This window comes from Hemitrygon akajei, chromosome 14 (assembly GCF_048418815.1).
Source record: "Hemitrygon akajei chromosome 14, sHemAka1.3, whole genome shotgun sequence".
In the NCBI taxonomy this organism is placed as follows: Eukaryota; Metazoa; Chordata; class Chondrichthyes; order Myliobatiformes; family Dasyatidae; genus Hemitrygon; species Hemitrygon akajei.
The window spans coordinates 70,498,062-70,516,508 of NC_133137.1; the positions used below are offsets into that span (position 1 = coordinate 70,498,062).

At 41.1% G+C, this 18,447-nt stretch overlaps 1 protein-coding gene across 1 annotated transcript; it reads left to right on the top strand.

Moving 5' to 3' along the window:
- The first annotated feature begins 3,357 nt into the window (after positions 1 to 3,357).
- On the top strand, positions 3,358 to 17,601 carry ndufa9a (NADH:ubiquinone oxidoreductase subunit A9a). Its single transcript, XM_073066345.1, has 11 exons — positions 3,358 to 3,495; positions 5,057 to 5,227; positions 7,171 to 7,268; positions 8,257 to 8,348; positions 9,620 to 9,761; positions 9,861 to 9,963; positions 12,213 to 12,283; positions 12,394 to 12,470; positions 13,699 to 13,794; positions 17,086 to 17,152; positions 17,348 to 17,601. The coding sequence occupies exons 1-11, from the start codon at positions 3,444 to 3,446 to the stop codon at positions 17,516 to 17,518; spliced, it is 1,140 nt and encodes a 379-aa protein (XP_072922446.1). The 5' UTR covers positions 3,358 to 3,443; the 3' UTR covers positions 17,519 to 17,601.
- The last annotated feature ends 846 nt before the right edge of the window (positions 17,602 to 18,447 follow it).

Genomic DNA, 18,447 nt, shown 5'->3' on the forward strand with positions numbered 1-18,447 from the left:
TCACTGCTTAGGGATGGTGACACTGCCTTCAGACCGGGGGACAGGACGACTGAGGTCAGCAAGAGCCTTGCTTTCCCATGCCATCAGGAAGGCAAAGCGCAAAGACAGAGACGCCTCCCTTCCTGATAGGCTGAGTGCCATTTATGTACGATTTGACCAGTTGAATGATGTGACGTCGAAGAAATCCCCCTCCTGCCCCCGTCCCTCTGGCGGCAGCTGAGCTGAGGAGGATCCAAGCCAGGGTAAACCCACACAAAGCTGCAGGGCTGGACAACATACCTGATCGGGAGCTGACGGGCTGTATGGATCAGCTAAGAGATGTATTAGTGGATATTTTTAACATCTCTTTGGAACAGTCCACCATCCCTGCAGGCTTCAAGGCTGCTACCATCATTCTAGTGCCCAAGAGAGCAATGGTACCTGGCCTACATGATTATCACCCAGTGGCACTGACTTCTCCAATCATGACGTGCTTCGAGCAGCTGGTAATGAATCGTATAAAATCCCACATTCCAGCTACATTGGACCCTTTCCAGCTAGCTTACCGCTCAAACCGGTCCACTGATGATGCCATAGCCTCGGCCCTCTATTCCGTCCTTTCCCGTCTCGAAAATGATGCACATCAGATGAGGCTGTTATCGACTTCAGCTCAGTGTTTAGCATGATCGTCCCTCAGAGGCTGATGGGTAAACTGTCCTCTTCAGGACTTGACACCCCTCTCTGTAACTGGACCTTGGACTTCTTGACAGAAAGACCCAGTCAGTCGGAGTTGGCAGCAACATCTCAAGCTCCATCAGCCTGAGCACTGGTATCCTCAGGGTTGAGTGCTCAGGACTGCACAGCCAGATTCAGCTACAATCGCATCAAGTTCGCTGATGACGGCCTCTTCAGTAACAGTGCTGAGTCAGCATACAGAGAGGAGATAGAGAATCCTGTCAAATCATAACCTGAGTCCGAATGAGACGACAAAACGAGATGATTGTGGACTTCAGGAAGTCACAGGTCGACCACTCTCCATTGCACATCAATGGCTCTGTTGTGGGGAGAGTGAAGAGCACGAAGTTCCTTGGTGCGCACATAATGGACAATCTAACCTGAACCCACAACACCTCCCCACTAGTCAAGAAGACACATCAGCGTCTACACTTTCTGAGATTAAGGTGTGTGAGACTCCCTGTGCCCATACTAACAACTTACTACAAAAGCACCACTGAGATGATTGTAGTACCGACGCTGCAAGGTAACAGACTGCCAGACCCTACAGAGGATAGTTAAAACCACTGAAAGGATCACCGGTGTCTCTCTCTCCCCTAGTTGTGACATACCCAAATTATTGTGCAGGATCCGCACCACCCAATCCCCAATCTCTTTGACCCACTACCGTCAGGAACGAGGTACAGAAGCATCAGGACTAGGACTGCCAGACTGGGTAACAGCCTCTTCCCTCAGGCTCTGAGACTAATGAATGCCCTGCCATCACTGAAGTTTTATCACTAGGGCAGCATGCTGTTTACTGCATGTTCACAGTTTACATGTGCTGCATGCATGTTTATGGCACTATTTTGGTTTATGTGTTGTGTGCATGCACTGTGGTCCAGGGGCAACCATGTTTCGTTTGGTTTTATAGATGTACAGTCAGATGACCGTAAACTTGAATTTGAACCCTGCCACAGGTGCTATCTATCTGGCGGTGTCTCTAACTTAATATGGAATTGACTTTTTGCTCTCACAATGGCTTCCCACTGGTCATGTCTGGACTTCCTGCAGAGTTCTACATTGCCAGTTCTGAATGCCCCTCGACAGACTGCAAATCTCATGGTTCACCCGTGGCTTCTGGTTTGATTATGTCCGGTATGGTTTTGAAGCCACACGCTCATTCACATAGGTTTTTATGAAGTTAGCCATGGCATATTCATTCAGATCCAAAGATCAATTCCTAAATATGGTCCAATCCACTGGTTCAAAGCAGGTCTGCAAATACTGCTTTACTTCCCTTCACCATTGGTGCTGTCTTCAGTCTCTGCCTATATGCCAACAGTAGAAGTTCTAAAGGGGATTTGGTGGTGGTGGTTTGTTTGACTTCTTCAGACTGGCATGGTTAAAGTCCTGTACAGTGATGGGGAAGGTATTAGGGTGCACTGCTGATGCACCATCAATAACTCTCGGAGACGGGAGGCGAACAATAGGCTTTTATTAGCTGCAAGAGACCACCACACAACATCCTGGAGACTGAGGGAGGAGCAGTGCCTCCAATCGCCTTTATACAGGGGTCTGTGGGAGGAGCCACAGGAGCAGTCAGCAGAGGGGCATGTCCAGACAGGTATATGTAGTTCACCACAACTGCCTTGTGACTTCTAATCATGGTGTTCAGCTCCACCAGCTTGACACCTGCCAGAATCACAGGTAGTGCTCTACTGGGACCAGAGTAGCTAGGGTGCCTAAGACTTTTGCACAGTACTGTAGTAATTTTATGTATTACACTGTACTGCTGCCACAAAAAAAATCCATGACATAAATATAATAAACCTGATTCTGATAAGGGTCTCTATTGTGGACGGAGAGTGGGAAGGGGGCAGGGAGGTGAATCGTGGCTGGATAAAGGGGAAGGGAGAGGGGAAGAAGCTGGAAGCACCAGAGAGACATTCTGTACTGATCAATAAACCAATTGTGTGGAATCGAATGACCTTGTCTGGTGTCTCAGGGTTGATTGTGTCTGCACCATGCCACCACCCCCCCCCACCCCCCAAACCCGGGCACTGCAACCTGTCCCACAGCACTCCACCCTCGCCATTCCAAACAGTCTTCGCTCCTGCCAGATTTACAGACTCACTCTCCGCTCCATGTTGACAAATACAGTACCTTGCAAAAGCCTTAGGCACTCTTGCAATATTTATGTGCGTAGGACTTTCTTTTTAAATGGCCAAACACTTGATTCTGATCAGTCACTGGCAAAGCTCTTGTATAATCCTACTCCAATGTATTTAAAATATCATTGATATTTTAAACGTATATTTAAAATATTAAACCCTGGCTCAGTTATAATGGACATTACTAATAGTAAAAGCAAAGCCCAAGCCCTTGGTAAGGTTTTAAGTGCAGTTGACTCGGGACAAAGTTCCGACTCTGCAAATGCAGGATAGTCAGACGCTGGGTGTACTGCACTCCTTACTGATGAACTGCCCAGTGTTTTGGGCGCTGATCCCATGGATCACAGTTGTTATAACGCACTGGCTCTGCATCGTAAATTAGATCTGTTTTGAGAAAAAAAAACAGCAGACACTACAAGTCCGGAAGAAGAACATGTCGAAAGCTCTCCGCGGACAGGCGAGGGGCTCCAATTGACTTCACACCTCGAAGAACACTTCCAATACCTCCCCTGAGGTGGTTCCTAGGGATGCGCGCTGCTTTGCTGTGATTGGCTACAGGGTGTCAGCTGATGCAAAATGGCGGCGGTGCTGGGTGGCGGCGTCCGCCACCGCGTCCTTCCAATGTCACGTAAGTGTTAGTCGTTTCACCCTCTCCCGGTATCCCACCGTAAACCAGTCTATCGTCCCCGTGAGCTGGGGGTTTGAAGGGCATCCTCTCTCATGGCCCTAAGGTCTGTCCGAACACCTAGCCCCGGGAAGGACGGCTGCACAACCGGCGGCCTCCTCTTCTCTGATACATACAGATCGTCGCCGCTGTCCCCCGAGCTCCGCAGCAGCCTCCGGCTCTCTCGGTCGATTGTAAGCATGTGAACTACGACCTGGAGTCCGTACTTTGGCCCGACGTACGTGATTATCACCCACAGCTTGGTCTCTGTGGCGAAAAGGTCTGCAGATGCTGGAAATCCAGGGCAACACACACAAAATGCTGGAGGAACTCAGCAGGTCAGGCAGCATCTATGGAGATGAACAAAGGATCGACGTTTCGGGCCGAGACCCTTCTTCAGGACTGAAAAGGGTGGGGAAAGACGCGAGAATATAAAGATGGGGGGGAGGGGAGGGAGGCTAGCTGGAAGGTGACAGGCGAAGCCAGATAGATAACAATGGTAAAGGATTGGGGAGGAGTGTGGACTATAGGAGAAGGGGGCCCAAGGGGAGGTGATAGGCAGGTGAGAAGAGGTAAAAGGTCAGACTGGGGAAGAGGGGAGGGTGGGTTTTTTTTCTACTGGATTTTTTTCATGCCATTCCTGGCAGAGTGTTTACAGGCCACAGTTTCATTTATGTTTTCCAGGTACATATGATTACCAGGCTGTGTATATAATCTCTCAGCTGGATGCCCCCATTGCCAGAGTGGGAATCGATGTTTAGCCTCTTCCTCTAATAAAATGTGTATATAGTGAGGCTATTTGCCCCATTGATTCAGATTAGTTTATTTATCACATTGTATCTCAAAACCTACAGTGAACTGTGTTGATAGGGTTAACAACCAACACAACCCAAGTTGTGCAGAGGACAGCCCACATTCTAGCACCAACGTGGCATACCCGCAATGTCCAGCAGAACACCAAGCAACAACAAATGAGCCCTTTTTTTTTTCTTTTACACTCACATGCACTCAGTCTTCATTCTACCTTTTTATAATTCCATATGTTAAATTTCTTCTGTCGTGTGTTTGCCAACTTTTCTCTCTGTATCTTGCACTGTTCCAATTTTTATTACATTTGTAAATTTCAAAATGGTAATCTTGCACCAAGGTCACAACAGATATCTTGGCTTCTGACACTTAGACTTGGGGAATACCACTATATTCCTTCATCAACCTTGTATCTTCATCAAAGTATCACAGCTAGGCACACACGCTGCCACAGACTGTGTATATACTCTCTGGTCACTCTTCCCCACACAATATCTATAGAGATTCTACCATTTGGGTTCTTTCCTCCTGAGAGAGAGATAATGTGGATTCTTCAAGGTATAGTTTGTGAAGGTAGAGATCCTAATCCTTTAAAAGACCATGAATATAATCTGTCGTGTGTTTTTTTCCTCCTTGTTTTAAAGAGTGTTTAAATGTGTTAACTAGTACCTGTTTTGAACTATACATAGATAACCTTGTGCTTGTATTATTTTTGTAGGTGCTGTGTCACCAGGTTTTGACTCAGTAGTGTCCATTTTAATTCAAAAACGGAATACTCATCATGCTGTTATTCCCGCTGGTAAAGGTGGCCGATCATCTTTTAGTGGGATCGTGGCGACAGTTTTTGGAGCATCTGGATTTCTTGGACGATATGTGGTAAACAGACTTGGTAAGGTCCAACACTTACATTTATTGATATGATGGGCAATAAGAACATATATTTCTTTATGACTTTTTTTATGCCGAGAGACTTTCTGAAACATCAGCACATTACTTCAAGCTCAATGCATTTCAAAGGATTTCTTGTTATGGTTGCTATAGCTGGAAGACCATGTAATGAATTTTGTGCTGCATAACAACTTGAGAGAAAATGTACTTGTTTCAAGGATGATCAAATCCCCAGAACTTAACACATCAAGGAAAGCTGTCATCAAAGAAAATTTTTAGCATGTGCAATATAGGTAACAACTGACTTAATGGTCAATTATTTTCAACAGATCAAATATCAGAAGACTGAACTGTAGGTTATTTTTGGTGTACCCACTTTCTGCATTAGTGTCTTACAAAGTGCACAAGCAGAGTTACTAGTTAATGTCTAAAAGTAATATACACAAAATACAAGAGGAACTCGGCAGGCCAGGCAGCATCTATGGAAAAGAGTAAACAGTCAGCGTTTTGGGCCGAGACCCTTCTTCAGGACCTGATTAAGGGTCTTGGCCTGAAATGTTGACAGTTTACTTCTTTCCATAGATGCTGCCCTGCCTGCTGAGTTCCTCCAGCATTTTGTGTGTGTTGCTTGGATTTCCAGCATCTGTAGATTTTCTCATCTTTCAAAGAACAGGGATTTTCTTCCACCACCATTGATGCTGCTCTCAACCACATCTCCTCCGTTTCCTGCACATCTGTCCTCATGCCATTCTTCCACTGTCATAACATGGATAGAGTTCTGACCTTGCCTAACATTCCACAAACTTCCACATCCAGCACGTCATTCTACGTAACTTCTGCCACCTTCAACAGGATCCTACCACTAAACACATCTTTCCCACCCCTCTCCACTTTCCATAGAGATTGCTCTGTACGTAAGTTACTTGACCACTCATCCCTCCTTATTGATCTCCCTCCTGATACTTATCTCTGCAAGTAGTTCAAGTGGTACAGGTGCCCCTACACCTCCTCCCTCACCACCATTCAGGGCCCCAAACAGTCCTTTCACAAGGCAACACTTCACCTTGCCCGCCTACTGGCACTCCTTCTCTGGTACCTGTCCCACACTCCTCCAATGGCACTCCACCCTCGCCATTCCCAACATTCTTTGCTCTCACAAAATTGCTCTCTGCTCCATGTTGACAAATACAGTGTTGTGCAAAAGTCTAGGGCACCCTAAATAGATATACATTTGTACAGTACTGTACATTGGTGAAACACGATGCAGATTAGGAAACCACTTTGTCAAGCACTTTTGCTCTGACCACTACAAAAGGCAGGATCTTCTGGTGGCTCCCAGTTTTAATTTGACCGCATTCCCATTCTGACATTTGTGTCTATGACCATCTCCATTGCCAAGAGGAAGCCAAACTCAGGTTGGAGGAGCAACACATTCCACCTAGGTAGCCTCCCACATGATGCATGAACATTTTTGCTTCAAATTCTGGTAATCTCCCCCTTTCTCCATCCTCCTCTCTTTGTCCATTCCCCATTCTGGTTACCCTCTTAACCACTCTCAACTGCCCATTAACTCTCCCAGGTTTCCCTCCTCCTCTTTCTTCCAATCCCTTTCATTTTCTTTCAGCTTCAGCCCCATTGTCTCTTCTACCCAGCTTCTTCCTTCATCCCAACCTCCCCCTCACCTGGTCTCACCTATCAGCTGCCAACTTGTACTTTATCCTCCCACCTCCTTATAATGGCTTCAGCCCACCTTTCCAGTCCTGATGAAGGGTCTCAGCCTGCAATATCAACTGTTTATTCCCCTCCATAGACACTGCCTGATTTGTTGAGTTCCTTCTGCATTTTGTGTGTGTGTCGCACAAGATTTCCAGCATCTGCAGAATCTCAAATGTTCATTAAAATAAACAAGTTTTGTTTAATACTAAAATGCCTCCTTGCTTTTAGGACGGATTGGCTCTCAAGTAGTGATCCCATATCGCTGTGATCCATATGATGTTAACCATCTCAAACCCATGGGTGATCTTGGACAGCTGACTTTTCTAGTGAGTTTCATTACTCTTGTAAGATATTGATAACAATATACCATGGATAAGTTTAATGGGGTTTTAAAGTCTTGTTGACGTAATTGACTTATTGTGCTACTTCTGTTCCTGCTAAACAACTGTTCTGTTGAAATTATGATGGAATAAGCAGTGATCAAGTGGAAATTTGTAAGCAAGTCACCTACATTGTCAACTAGTGGAACTCGTTGAGCTTACTTGAGTTAGAAGTTTGTGGTTTAGTCTCTAGCTCCACAGAATGAGGCACATAATCAAAGCTGATTATCCAGTTGTCTTAACCCTACAGCTATAAAATCCTTGTATATAAATCATATAGAGTATCTATACTCTAATTTTGGTACCTTGGTTATTCCTAAATTTAACTACAAGCATGGACGTTTAGGCCTTCAGCTTCTGAGGTGCCAAACTCCAGATTTCCTTGCGTGCAATTCTCTGTCTCTCTTTCCTTATTTAAAATGCTCTTAAAGTGTGTGCTCATCTGCATGGTACTGCCTTGAGGTGTTGTGGGGCTTATCAATATTAAATGGCCTAATGAATAAAAATTGTTATTGGAGATGCTGTCTGTCCTTCGGTTGAGATGTTAAACTAAAGTGTTTGGTGGTTGGAAAGTGTAGAAAGGTGGCAGTGATCCTGTCTAAGGAACTGGTTGTTTTCAGAGCCAGAGTGTCTTTCCCATTGTTTCTGTAAAATGACTCATTGGCCACATGTAAAATTCAATATTTCCCCCCAAAATTATCTTTATCTGTATTAATAATGATAGGTCTGAAATAGTACTGAAATTATCCCACATGAAATCTGCCACTCCGAAGAATTCAAATAGGGAATGACATAGATTATAAATGTAAACATATAAGGAGCTATTCAGATTTTAGATTTGGGGGTGTTAACATGCTAGGTTGCGATGTTGCAAAGCGTGGCTGAATTTTTAAATGTAATGTTAATCAGTACTGTATGATTTGATTTTTCCTAGGAATGGAATCCCAGAGATAAAGATTCAACGAGACAAGCCGTCGGATGTTCCAATGTTGTTATTAATCTTGTTGGAAGGGAGTGGGAAACTCAGTAAGTGCTAATTTATAACAGTAAGACATTTTCATGTATGATGTTGGGTATATTGACTCTGCTGCCACAATGTCAACAGATTTAATGACATATGCAGGTGATATTAAACCTGATTCTGATTCATTAAAAATGGGTTTTCTGTCCTCTGCAATCTGGAAATTATTGGTATACTCAGAATGAAGCTTGTATGACTATAAGAAAACAGTTTGTCTTTTAGTTCTTTTTTTTCTCCAAGGTATTGATTCATAACAGATAACATTTCCATAGTAACATCCTTGCACTAATGTAACTGCTACTAGCTTACACCCATACTGCATAATTGAACATTAATATTATATGTACTTAATTCATGCACTTAAAGCTCAGCAGAGTTTATACTGTACATTGTAGTTATTTAGTGAGAAATCAGCAGGGTAGATTGTTTTCAATAACATTATCTTATCCTGGACATCCACATCTCAATTATTAAGCCAGTTTATTGAAGCTAAACAGCAAATAGGCAAAGTACTATGGCAGAGGTAATTTTGTTGTTTTGATATAGTGCAAGGTAGGGAGTTCTGAATTGACCATTCATTCTACTTCTCTTTAAAAATGCAGAGTTTGGCCATAAATTTTCCATTGTACTCAAAGACAAAAACTACCCCTGTTCTGTCATAGAGGATAGGATATATGCTAGTATGATATATGATAATATCCCTTGAAAGTGAATCACCGGTATCTACTGTTTAATTTCAATATTACTAAAATAATGCTAACAAATAACTGATTTACTTATGAAGGAAGATGGCTGCATTTTCTCAATATTGAGCAAATCTGAGACCATTATCTCAACATGTACCCTGCTGTTATCTAATTCTGCTTCACATACCTGTCTTAACTTCATGACATGTCACTTTGGTCTAGCATTCAATCTTAGATGAACTAATGGTTTCTCAGCTGAACGTGCATCACAGATTTTCACCACAGATTTTGTACCATCGGCCCAGTTTCTATCCCTACCCTACTTGGTCTCTTGAACCAGACTTCTTGTGACTTTTGGTGCCCTGAACAACCCAAAATTCTTCACCATAAAGACTGCTTATAAAGATTTAAGGAGTGCCTGCATAAACCTCTTCAAATTCTGTATAGATATTGGGTTGAATTTTCCCCTGCATCCAGCTAATGTTGCATTTAGGAGTATTGGGCACAATTGACAACAGTGACTACCAAAAACAGTACATTTTAAGATGTTTGTCATTTGCTATTTGTTACTAAATGCCTTCCTTTTTTAGTAACTTCAGGTTTGAGGATGTACATGTCAAAATTCCACAAGACATTGCTCATGCCTCCAAGGAAGCTGGAGTTGAAAAATTAATCCATGTTTCTCATCTGAATGCTGACATAAAGAGTATTTCAAAGCTCCTAAGAACAAAGGTAAGGAGAATGATGCATTATGAAAACTTAAGTCTTTAGAAATTGGCAGCAAAATGTACGAGTGAATGGAAATATGCTTGCTTTATTCTTTTTTGTCAGGCTGTCGGAGAAATGGCTGTGAGAGAAGAGTTTCCAGATTCCATCATCATCAAACCATCTGAAATATTTGGAAGAGAAGACAAATTCCTAAATTATTTTTCACGTGAGAATCTTTTTGGATCACTAAGATGTTTTGAATCTCAGTTATAGAATTGACAGAATCTTTGATCTGGAGTATTACTTTGTCAAGTGGAGCTCTTGGAACTCTTATAAAACCATAAAGGACATAGAAGGAGACCATTTGATGCAATGAATCTGTTACATTTAAAAAAACAGTCCCATTTAGTTGATTACTGCTGCTTATTTTTATAGATAATCCTGCAGATAGGAATTGGTTGATTTATTGATACATGTACAGAGATACAGTGAATAACTTGTCATCCAATACTGTTTATATAGATCAATTCATTACACAATGTATTAAGGTAGAACAATGAAAATCAGTAACAGAATGCAGAATAAAGCATAACAGCTACAAAGAAAGTGTAGATACTGAACATAAACACAGTGGCAAATACTTAACTAAAAATATGCACTCAAGCCTTCACTGCAGCACACACCCCCCTCCCCCCCATGTCTACCATTTCTGTGGCACCTATTGTCTACCTGGTCCACAGCAACCCAAGAGGAAGCATGGCTATTGTGTGCTAGATTTAAACCCTAAACCTTACTGGCACCATGATGTCATAAGCTAAATGGAAATTAGTGGGGGGAGGGTGCTGCAGTGTTCCTTACACAGGGAAGTGACTTTCGATGAGCAGGTAAGTCAAGACACTTAATGCAGCAGGGGTAGAAGTGTACCTTGATCCTAGTGGTACATGATTCCTGGCTTTTGTACCTTCTGGCAATGGAAGAGAGAGATGAGAGAATGTCTGGGATAGCTGGAGTCTTTGATTATCCTGGCTGCTTTACTGAGGCGGCAAGAAGTATAGATTGGGTAGATGGTAGGGAAGCTGGTTTCTGTGATGTACTGAGCTGTAGCTGCAACTCCGCAGTTTCTTGCAGTCATGTGCAGAGCAATTGCCACACCAAGCCATTATATTAGGCAGCAATAAAAATTGGTAAGGGTTTACTTTAAATACATATCTAATTGTCCTTTGAAATTTCTTACAAAATCTGATCCCACCAACCTTAAGTTTCTAATCTTTCAACATAGTGGGGTGGAGGCAAATCATTTTTAGTTTGATCTATTAATTATTTTGAATCAGTAATCTCTGATTATCAGCCCAAGTCAGATGGAACAGTTCCTTTATAGTTGCCTTATCTATACATATAATAGTTTTGAATACTTGCATTAAGTTTCCATTTGCTGTAAGACAGACAAATCAATCTCTCTCCTGATTAGAGTTCTTCAGCTTTGGTATTATTTCACTTCTGCTTTAGTTTTCCCTAAACGTTGGTGCTCAGTCTGAGCCCTTACCAATAGAAAGTAAGATTGTAGCATAACTTGCTTTTGTGTTCATTGACCTTATTTACAAAGATTGTATTGCTTTCATAATTTCTTCTTTAAACTGTCCTTCGTGCTTTTGGTGATGGTGAATGTACATTCTCAGATCCTTATTAATGTGCACCTTCTAAGCAGTACAATATAAATTCATCTACCTTCCTGTTGCACAAGTGTAAGTGCATTTTTAGCCACTTAATCAGATCATCCATTATTAAGGCATTAAGGCATTCTGTGGTGCAGCTCTCTCCAGTTAACAAAATATCCCTTCACCAACACTCACCCTTAAGTAACAGTCAGGACAGTATATATGAATGTTATTTAAATTGGTAAAATCATAGAAGAGCAAAAGTCCAAGCAGATTTATGTATATGTGAATATAAAACCATAATATCCCAAAAAGTAATTGTAGAAGATTAATGCAATACCATCCATTGTATCTTAAGAATTAGAGTGCAATGGGGGGGGGGGGGGGTAATATTTCTTATGTGTAAAGCCCTGGTTAGATCACATCTTAATACTATGATGAGTAATTCAAAAATCTCTAAGTGTGTTGCGTTTATACAAAAAAATTAAATGTATAATATCACCATACATAAACTGAGGGTAATAAAGGTGACAGAGTTAAAATCAAGATAAGAGAATAGTTTATATCACTTGGCTGTGGCTTCCAGCATTGAAGACAACCTAGCCAATTAACTTAAGCAAAAATTATTTAGTAACAAAAGTAAGGATTGAATTAGAGTGTGGAATATGAACTTCCTTTGGAAATACTGTATATTCCTTCATTGTACTATTAAAAATCAATAATAGTGTACATTGCAGGTATTCATAATGAGAAACATTTGTTTGTCCTTTGCTTAATTTTAAAAACATAATTAGAGAACATTGCAATTTTTATTTTCCAGAAATGCGTTGGTTTGGGCGTGCCACACCACTTATTTCTATGGGCAAGAAGACTGTGAAGCAGCCTGTATATGTATGTACATTAGAAAATAGGTTCTGATTCATTTACAGTATTTAGATTGTCATTATGTTGCTACTAATTATTTCAGTTAACTGTACAGATTTTTTTTCTGTTTTAAATAGGTGGTGGATGTGGCTAAAGCAATTGTAAGTGCTATTAAAGATCCCAATTCCAGTGGGAAAACATATGTTACAGTTGGGTAAGTTTTTAGTAGCCTAACATTTACTGCTTGCTCCCCCAGCCCATAATTTCAATTCCCCACTGCCCCCTCCAAGTATCAACTAAAATACACACCACCACCGAATTTATTCTCCATTAATGGCTTCAGAACTTTGGAGCTCATTGTTCCCATTACTCAGGGATGTTTGTAGAATCTTAGAGAGATACAACATGGGAGCAACCTCTTCAGCCCACCGAATCTGCATTGACCACCAACCACCCATTTACACTAAACCCATTGTATCTTCCCGACATACACAAAAGTATTCCCACATGCCCCATATTCTCTATCTTTTACACATTCAGGCAATTGACAGCAGCCAATTAACCTTACAACCCACACTCCTTTGATACGCGTGAGGAGATCAGAGCACCTGGACGAAACCTATATGGTAAAAGGAAGAAAATGCAAATTCAACACAGATCACAAATGGATGTGATGCCAACCATGGACAGGGAAAATTGCTTGGGATGAATAGAAATATTTGTACCATCGCACCCTGTGAATATAAAGTTTTAATACAGGATTGATGAGAATAGAACTATTTATTTTAGGTGATGGTTGATGAGGTGCTAATTAACAGAAGAGTAGTGGCAGATACATTGTTCTTCAGGCAGAGCCATGTGACCTGTAAAGGCCAACTCATACTAGTACAGGCAGTTATATAGCTTTTGGATTTAATTTCTAGAGGCTTAATAAAATATTGTAGTGGTCTATGAGGACTGCCTTTCAGTGTGAGATGAGTGAAATGAAAAACTTAAGCTTCTATGTGAATGCCAGCAGTCTGAGCCAATATCTTTACAAAGCATTGAAGTGCTGGTTAAAATAAAATGGAGGGAACTTGGATATTCAGATTAATTTTAGAAATGAATTGATAAATAAACACCAGTAAAAATGCTGGAAATACACAGGTCAGTCAGTCAGTCAGTCAAGCCTGATCTGTGGGATGAGAAGCAGCATCCGTGTTTTAGGTCAGGAATCCTTTGTCAGAACTGAAATAGAAACAAGTTTGCAAAGCTGCAGGGAGTTGTCTGATAGGGTCTTTGACCTGAAATGATTCTGTCCCTCTTCTCACAGGTGCTGCCTGACTTGCTGAGTATTTACAGCGTTTTTTGTTTGTGTGTATGGGTGGGGTGGTGGGGGGGAATTAGTTTTTTCTTTCTGGTTCAGTATCCACACGTTAAAAATTTGTTTTTTCACTTAACAGGCCCCATCGATACCTTCTTCATGACCTTGTGGAATATGTATATGCTGTTATGCATAGACCATTTATTTCTTACCCATTGCCAAGACCTCTCTATCAGTAAGTACTTAAAATAGATGAAAATGTGAGAATACACTGCAGTCCATTGATTTCCCAATGCGAAATTTCAAGTTGTCTGTTCTCATCAGTTTTCTCTTAGCCTGTAGTTGAGAGGATTCTCCTATAAAATTAAAATTAACAGAAATGCTTTTAAAATTCTTTAAGAATCTCAGGGGTGTTGATGTGCCACTGAAGCACGTTATGCTGCCTGACCCACTGAGTTCCTCCAGCATTTTGTGAGTGTTGCTTTCAATATCTACTATATAATTTTAAAAGTTCTGACTATTTTAACACAATTAAGGCATACCAAACATGAACAATGAACGCAACAAATTGAGATTTTCACTGAAACTTGGTATTGACCATGGCCAATCAAATTTAAGTACTTGCCCATTTAATTCACTATTAGGCACTGTCATGGTGTATCTGCATTTAAGTCAATGAAGATCTCATTGGTTAGCACACAAGCATGTTAGTTGATTTAAAAATGAACAGAGGTCATCATTGATTTTTCTTGATCCCAGATCATCCAGTGATTTGGGGGGGGGGGGGTTGGGATTAGATTGAAAATATCTCTGTGGGTAGGAGAGTCCAGGAGCAGAGGGGTGTAATAACATTGGACCAGACTTTCAAGACTGTAATCTAAGGGAAATGACTTACACGTACAGTGGGAGGTTGAAACTTGGGACTGCAAATGGCAGTCAGTGTTGAGTCAGTTACTAGTATTAACTTCAAAGTTAACAGGTCTTTAACCAAAGATTTAAAGAGATATGGGAAAGACACAGATGCATGGAATTTGATCATAAATCAATCCTCTTGTGAAATGGTGAAACAGGTCTAAATGCTATGAGGGAATACACCTGTTTACTGGTGTAGTTAGGATGAATGCAGTTTAAAGTTTATTATGTGAAGATGGAAGCAAGCACAGCTAAAATATTTCACAGTAAAATTTGTCCTCATAGTTATACAAGACTATAGGCAGGAAAATAAAAATAGTTCTTTATGTAAAAATATATTATTTAAGGCTTACAGCTTTAGTTGTATCAAATAGTAAGAGTAATAAAATAGAGTCCTAGTAACCAGTCCTGAATTTACCAGGGAATAGCTGAATAACTAAAGATTACAGTGAATTGCGTCATTTGTGTCAGCGACCAACACAGTCTGAGGATTACTGGGGCAACCCGCAAATGACGCCATGTTTCTGGCGCCGATATAGCATGCTCACAACTTACTAACTTTAACCTGTCCATCTTTTGGAAGGTGGGTGGAAACTAGGGCACTCAGAGGAAATCCACGTGGTTACAGGTAGAACATACAGACTCCTTACAAACAGTGGCAGGAAGTGAACCTGGGTCACTGGCGTTGTAAAGTGTTAACACTAACTACTACGCCACCATGCCATCATGCCTGCCCTTCAGAGTACTGGCTCACATCAGTACTGTCAGGACTGGTGATAGAGGGAACTTGCCCCATTGCTAGGACTGGGTGAATCCACCCAGTCCATGGGAGCTCAGCTCAGCTTTACAATAAGGAGCAACATGATCAATGTGTTGAGTGTGCAGAAGGTTAGTGACTTTCATGAAGCTGCCCAACTCAGTAACTGCCTGTTAATGGGTCAGGCATTCTGACCAAATTATGGGTTTTTGAAATTTGTTGTATGTGTCTGAAAGCTTAAATCTAGCCTATTTGTTGTCATTGTGAAATAATAGATTCCGCATTCCTTTGCTGACTCCCTTGCACTGACCTTACTTAATACTGGACGGTTCCTTACACTTGTGCCACTTTTCCCCCATGTTTGTGCATCTCATTTCCCCTTGCCAATAATTATTACATACTAGTGCTAATCCCCTTTAAGAATAGTGAAATCCTGCCATTTCATAGGAGTGAACAACTTGTTACCCACACACTGCACCCCCAACCCCAGCTTATTCTGTCCCAGAGCCTCAGGAATCTAAAGTCCCAGAAAACTCTTAATACAATCGGCCCTCCTTATCCACGAGGGATTGGTTCCGGGACCCTTCACGGATGCTCAAGTCCCTTATTCAACCTGTCTCTATGCGGTAAGGTCCCAGCAGAACCCAAGACCTTATTTAACCTGTCTCAGTGCGGTGGACATTAGGACCCAGTGGCAGAGATCTGAATCTGCATTGTTTCTGTTCACGAAAATAATCACGATAACGATTGAAAATAAAGTGGAAGAAGTAAAGCGATCGGAAAGAGGTGAAACGCCATCGGTCATTGGAAAAGCGTTAGGCTATGTCAGTCAATGATCGGAACAATTTTAAAGGATAAAGTGAGAAAGGCTTTAAACAGTGGTTTAATTATTGGGTTTTGGGTTTTTGATCCTCCACATCAACCTGCCACGGTGGAGAGCGCACTCAATAGCGATCTGTCACTAGATCAAACTCGGGAACTTCCCGAGCCTGGCACTGAAACATATGTTCTTAAGTGTTTTATATGCATAGAAAGGTAAAATATATACTATGTACGAATGCAAACGTTTGACTAACTGACGCTAAATAATACCGGATGTACCTGTTCTGACTTACTTAGTAAGAGAACTTTGGATTTTTTTCGATCCCGATCCACGATAACCCATGCACATCCTCCCATATACTTTAAATCATCTCTAGATTACTTATAATATCTAATACAATATAAATGCTATGTAAAATAGTTGTTATACTGCATTGTTTAGGGAATAATGACAAGAAAAAAGTCTGTACATGCTGGAACAACAAGTGCTGGAAGAGCACTTCTGGGTTTTCGCGATTCACGGTTGGTTGAATTCGCACATGCGGAATTTGCGGATAAGGAGGGCCGACTGTACATCTCTTCAACCATAAGTCACAACATTTTTCTGTTCTAATTTTGGATCTTCTATGTTACTTAGAATATGTTCAGCTTCTGACTTTAGTTCTGCAGTAAGGTTATAGAGTCATAGAAAAGTACAACACAGAAACAGGCCCTTTGGCCCATCTAGTCTGTGCCAAACAATTTAAATGGCCCACTCCCATCAACCTGCAACCAACCCATAGCTCTCAATACCCCTATCGTCCATGTACCTATGGAAACCTTGAAGTCGAATTCGCATGCGCCACTTGCACTGGCAACTTGTTCCACTCTTTCATGACCCTCTGAGTGAAGAGGTTTCCCTTCATGGTGTCAAATATTAATTATTTATTTCTCCACAGTAACTACTTGACCTGCTGAGTACGTATTGATTTTTGTTTTAGATCAGTTTGAATTCTGTGGTTTTAATCTGTTAATTTACTCTTTTTTTCCTGACAGCTTGGCAGCAAAGCTGTTTGAACTAAGCCCATTTGACAAGTGGACATCACGAGACAAAGTGGACAGGGTATGAATGCACAGTTGCCGTACTTCACATTATTAGAATAATGCTTTCAACAGAACTGTACTTTCTTTAAGTGTGCAATTTCAAAAAAGAATATGGAAAGCTTTTTTTTGAACTTTAAAAAAAATCAGTTTTCAGTGTGAAGTCTGAAATCACCATTAGCAAATTTTCACGTATACATTGTTCAATTTATTTTAGTTGCACATCACAGATATGAAGTATGCTGACCTTCCTGGGCTGGAGGACCTGGGAATTATCCCAACACCCATTGAACAAAAAGCAATTGAAGTTCTCCGACGTCATCGCAGGTACCGCTGGTATAGCGCTGACGTAGAGCATGCAAAACCAGCAACACCTGTGAATTACTGATTCTCCAGAAGACATCCCACCTACTTATCTAGTAAATGTACATAAGTTGAAATGCTTGGTTTTAAATAAATATATAAATAGAACTGCTTTCCTTGTGCTCTATTAAATGGATAAGGTTAAGAGGGTAAAGTAGCTTTGATTTGTCACAACATTCACTTGTGATATGTTTGGGTGTCAATGGTGTCACTTACTGTGCTGTTAAAGCAATCGGTCCAGCTGTACACAGGATCGTGGGCACAGAATCAGTATTGCCATTTCATTGTTGTGTTCAGAGTATACTGCACTTTTGTGCTTTCTAGGTGCTCTGATTTAGGATCAATAATTTGTTTCTCAGTGATAACAGGCTTGATCCATCAACTGGCTATAAAACTGGAGTAGGTTATTTAATCCTGAGCCTATTTTCTCATTCATTGATCTGTGATCTAACTATATCCCCTAGTATCTGGTTAATAAAAATCTCATAAACCAATATTTTAGCATTAACTGTCATTTTCAAATATGACCTTATGCCAAATTTCAGATGTAGAAGTCTTCAATTTCACTCCTGAAATCCCTCCTTCAGTCTTAAAACCATCCAAGATGTCAGCGCTCTGCATTTCATCCTCTTCAGAATTTATTTCCTTAATTTAGTAGTTCCACTATCTTTAGGACCTAAGCTCTAAAGTTGCTTCCCTTTATTGCATGTCTTTTGTCCTTTAAGAAGCTCGATGAATTTAAAGTTAACCCTCCACCTCCAATCCCCTAATGATGACTGACTCAAGGACCCCTGAATTCCTCCTATAATCAATAATCATCTCTGGTTTTGCTGATGTTGAGTGAGAGGCAATTGTTGTGGCACCATTCAACCAAATTTTCAATCTTTCCAGAATGCTGATTTGTCACCACATTTGATCTTGCTATTATCCTTTCGTATAATGCACTCCACTAGG

What these genes read in the sequence shown, in the direction of transcription:
- ndufa9a (XM_073066345.1), top strand. Translation starts at nt 3,444, where the DNA reads ATGGCGGCGGTGCTGGGTGGCGGCGTCCGCCACCGCGTCCTTCCAATG. An exon ending in AAAACATATGTTACAGTTGG is followed by an intron (nt 12,471 to 13,698) that starts GTAAGTTTTTAG and finishes TTCACTTAACAG; the next exon opens with GCCCCATCGATACCTTCTTC. An exon ending in CACGAGACAAAGTGGACAGG is followed by an intron (nt 17,153 to 17,347) that starts GTATGAATGCAC and finishes AATTTATTTTAG; the next exon opens with TTGCACATCACAGATATGAA.